Consider the following 4,319-nt stretch of genomic DNA (forward strand, 5'->3'; position numbering starts at 1 on the left):
CGGCTGGCAGAGGAGGGATGGGGCAGGCCTCTGCCTGGTCCTGAGAGTTGCCTGTTCCCTCCCATCCCACTGAGCCAGGGTGGCTGGGCAGCCCCATCCGTCCCGCTCTGCAGGGCTCTGGGGACGGGGAAAGTGACGGTGGCTCTGGGGATGGGGGAGGTGGTGGTGGCTTTGGGGATGGGGAAGGTGATGGTGGCTCTGGGGACAGGGAAGGTGGCAGTGGCTTTGGGGCCAGGGAAGGTGACAGTGGCTTTCTCACGTGAAGGCACCTGGGACATGGGAAACGAGCACCTGGCTCCCCGCAGGGTGTCCCCAAGTGCTGTCTTGTCCCCTGGTATTGGGGTGCAGTGGGTGCCAGCCTTGATGGCACTTGTAGCTCTCCTGGCTCTGGCTGTCCCGTGGCATGTGGTGACAGCTCACCAATGCGCCCGGCATCGATCCTGGTGTAAGCCTCTGTCCCTCCAACACGTGTTTGTGTTGTCCCCCGAGGGGACTGATCCTTTCCTGGGGCTGGAGAGGAGGGAGATGGGTCCCACGTCCCTCCTCTGGTGCCCTCGGTCTCTCTTGGGTGGCTGCAATACCATGGAGAGGGTGTCCCCTTGCTGCCACCGTGTCCCATCTCCCAGAAAACCCTGTAGCTCCCATGGTGACTGCAGGTGGACAGGAAGGACAAAGTCACCTTGGGTGGATGGCACGACACCTCGCACTCGTAGTGATGCTGCCTGCCTGCTCCTGCCTGCTCTGGGCACGGAGAGACCCTGCCACCCAAATCCCATCCATCCTCAGGAGAAAACAGGGACACTTTTGTCCATTCCTTGGCTGGCGGGCAGGGAGGGAGCTCCAGCCTCCCCCAGCCTCATCCAGTAGTTCGATGTTGCATCAGCACTCTAAAAATCCATCAGCGCCTTCCTGGCTGCCCTGCATCCCATGTGCCCCCCACCCTCCAGCCAAAGGGGCAAGGAACAAGCCCGCTCTGTGTGCTCCCATCAAGATGCACAGCCCACCCTGTGTCCCCAAGCGTGGGGTGTCAGGTCGAGGCTGGGTCGCTGGGGAGCCCAGGGACAAGGTCTGCGGCCGCTGTAACCCCCCCCGCATGCGTCTGCCTTCACCGGTGTCTCTCTCGTCCTAGTTCCCTTATGCTGCTCCACCTCCTCAGGAACCCGTGAAGACCCTCAGGAGCTTAATCAACATCCGCAAGGACACCCTGCGCCTCGTCAAGTGAGTCCCGCGGCCAGGGCAGGGACGGGGACGTGAGCCGCAGGGAGGGGAGGGTCCGGCTGGATGCTCCCAGGGGATGCTGAGCACAGGGATGCTCTCGCCTGGGGATGGAGGGGGTCGAGCCACCGCTGTGCAGATGTGCCCCTTCCCCTCCGAGCGTGGGCCAGCTTCCCGCACACGGGCACTGGCTGCGCTGGCTCCACCGTGGGATTAGAGGAGCTTAGCACTGCCTTTGAAGTGCTTTGCTTTTTCTTCCTCCTCCACCTTCCAAAGGCTTTGTTGGAGGGAGGCGGGGGATTGCGGCCAGGCTGGGAGGTTGGGAATTGTGGCTGAAATCTGTCTGCGGCGCTGCTCAGGCTGCAGGCTCGACCTTGGGCATGCTGGGCCCTCCTGGCATGCCTCAGTTTCCCCTGATGGAGGGGGCAGCCCCTTTTGGGGCCATTGGTGCCGAGAGGAACCTCGCACTGGGGGAGCCATCTCTGCTGGGGGACAGTTCTGGGGCATCCTGAGGGGTGCCCACCTCCCGGACCCTCTGCGCTCCGCAGGTGCTCGGAGGAGGTGAAGACCCCGGGGGAAGAAGTCAGCAAAGCCAAGGTGCACTACAACGTGGAGTTCACCTTCGACACGGACGCCCGCGTGGCCATAACCATCTACTACCAGGCGACCGAGGAGTTTCACAATGGCGTGGCGAGGTGAGGAGCCCCAGCCTGGCCTGTGTCCCCCCCCGAGCCTGACGTGTGTCCCCCCAGCCAGAGCATGGGGCTCAGCCGATGGAGATGGAGCCTCTCCTCCCCGGAGCATCTCCCCTCCTTGGGGCAGGAGGCAGCTGCCAGTGGTGCTGCGGATGGAGAGGGGCTCCTCACCCCCTGGGGTGCCACCACAAGGTCCCTGCCCACCTCCTTCCCTGTCCCATCCTGCTCTTGCTTTTTACCTCCAGCTCAGAGCTGAAACCAGGAGAAATAGTTGCCTCTCCTGGTCCCCACCAGGTTATTTTAGCCCCTGGGGTTATTTTAGCCTCGTGGATTATTTTGGCCCTTTTTAGGATTTCTTACCTAAGCCCCAAGAGGCATCCAAGAGGGGAGAGGAGGTGTAACTCCCCCCACCTCCCATCTTCCTGGCATCCCCATGAGCTGGGGGGACTGGGAGAAGCACGGGGACCCCTGACTCCGTCCTCTCTCCATGGGCCAGCTACATCCCCAGGGACAACAGCCTGCAGTCGGAGACGGTGCACTACAAGCGGGGGGTGTGCCAGCAGTTCTGCGTGCCCTCCCACACTGTCGACCCCTCTGAGTGGAGCGAGGAAGAGGTGGGTCCCAGCATCTCATGGCATCGACTGCGGGGTCGGGTACGGTTACAGATGTGGGATGAAGCCTCCATCACTGCTCCATCTCACCAAGCCTCTCCTCCTGTCTCTCTCCAGCTGGGCTTCGACCTGGACCGGGAGGTGTACCCCATGGTGGTGCAGGCAGTGGTGGATGAAGGAGAGGGTGAGGAGGGGGTTCCTCACTGGGTTGGGCTTTCCTGGTTGCTGGCACTGCGGTGCCAGCCCTTGCACCAGCTGGGCAGAGCCTCCTGCTTCTTCTTGCTGCTGCCGTGGCCCTGACCTGTCCCCTGAGCCCTGCGTGTCCCCTGAGCCCTGCGCGTCCCTTTGTGTCTTGCAGAGCACACCGGGCACTGCCACGTGCTGCTGGCCACCTTCGAGAAGGTAAGAGCCAAGCTGGGGCCATGCCACCCCCTCGCCCACCGGATGCGAGAGCCTGGAGAAACCCTGCGGGGCTCAGGATGGTGCTGCTGGGCTGGGGATATTTTGGGGCTATTCCTGAAATTCTGGGAATATCCCCCAAATCCTTGATTTTAAGCAAGGCATTTGGTCTCAAATCCATCTTCCTCGCTCCAACAAGTCTCCAGCCTTGCAATGTGTGTGACACCCCCACACCTGCCTGGTACTGGGGTGTCAGGAAAAAACAGAATTGCCAGAAAATGGGCTGGTTGGGAGCGAGGGGGGAGCGGTGACAGCTACAGGGCCGGTGGGTGCTCGAGCGCGGCGGGCCCTGGAACCCCGTGGGCTCCCCTCCCTCCAGCACAGCGATGGCACCTTCTGCGTGAAGCCCCTCAAGCAGAAGCAAGTGGTGAGTGTCCCAGTGTCCCCGCGGGTGGTGGCAGCTGCTGCCCTGCACACTCCTGGGGAAGCGGAGGGGGGCTTTTGGGGAGCAGCAAATGCTTGCCCTGCTCCTGCCTCCCAGGGAGCTCGGGGACCGCCAGCGATTTCAGATGCCTTGATGTGAAAAGAAGCTGCAGATTTGGGGGCAAGGAGGGCTGGCCCCAGGAAGGGCTGGGGTGTGGAGGCTGGGGGGACGTGTCTCTGCTCCTCACCCCTTCCCCACGGGGTTGCAGGTGGATGGGGTGAGCTACCTCCTGCAGGAGATCTATGGCATCGAGAACAAGTACAACACGCAGGGCTCCAAGGTATGTGCCTCCATTCCCCAGGTCGTCCCTCGTCCCCTCTCTCATTCCCCTAGCACAGGTCCAGCAGCTAAAACACACGTGGGGCAAGAGTTTGCAGCTCAACCCAGAGCTGCCTGGGGCCATACAGCTGGTTTGTATTGGCATCAAAGCTGCCAGAGGCAGAAAGCTGAAGGATTTGAGCCTTTTTACCCCTGTCTTTTGTGGTCCCTTGGGAGTGTGGTGGCTGGATCGTGCTGGCTTAGGAGGGCACTGTGCGCTGGAAGTGTGGGACATGCCTCCCCCTCTGAGATAGATATATATAGATAGATATATATATGTATGTATGTAGAAGTTGGGATGAAGGATGCATCCCTCCATGGGGTGCCTGATGGCTCCAGCCCCATGTCCCAGCCCCCGGAGGGCAGAGGTAAGGTCCCGGGGTTGTATTCCAAGAGCAGGCAGCGCAGGGACACATGCAGGACCCCACAGCAAGCGCTCGGGGCACCCGGACAGTATTTTAGGGCACCCACCCTCATGCTGTGGGGGCTGGGGACCCCAGGGCCAAGTGGTTCCAGTCTCTCCCGCGGGGCAGGTGGCCGAGGACGAGGTGAGCGATAACAGCGCCGAGTGCGTCGTCTGCCTCTCGGATGTCCGTG

At 62.0% G+C, this 4,319-nt stretch overlaps 1 protein-coding gene across 1 annotated transcript in view; it reads left to right on the forward strand.

Annotated features, from left to right (window-relative positions):
- The window catches only part of RNF157 (ring finger protein 157), a gene marked incomplete at its 3' end in the record, with an annotated part of 7,406 nt that overhangs the window by 2,955 nt on the left and 132 nt on the right, over nt 1-4,319 (forward strand). The window contains exons 2-9 of the mRNA XM_010087006.1: nt 1,130-1,218; nt 1,764-1,910; nt 2,407-2,524; nt 2,639-2,705; nt 2,880-2,923; nt 3,300-3,347; nt 3,613-3,684; nt 4,256-4,316. Coding sequence (XP_010085308.1) covers nt 1,130-1,218; nt 1,764-1,910; nt 2,407-2,524; nt 2,639-2,705; nt 2,880-2,923; nt 3,300-3,347; nt 3,613-3,684; nt 4,256-4,316 — 646 coding nt within the window. The remainder of the gene's footprint in view (nt 1-1,129; nt 1,219-1,763; nt 1,911-2,406; nt 2,525-2,638; nt 2,706-2,879; nt 2,924-3,299; nt 3,348-3,612; nt 3,685-4,255; nt 4,317-4,319) is intronic.

This window comes from Pterocles gutturalis, unplaced genomic scaffold, assembly GCF_000699245.1.
Source record: "Pterocles gutturalis isolate BGI_N339 unplaced genomic scaffold, ASM69924v1 scaffold2021, whole genome shotgun sequence".
NCBI classification, from domain to species: Eukaryota; Metazoa; Chordata; class Aves; order Pterocliformes; family Pteroclidae; genus Pterocles; species Pterocles gutturalis.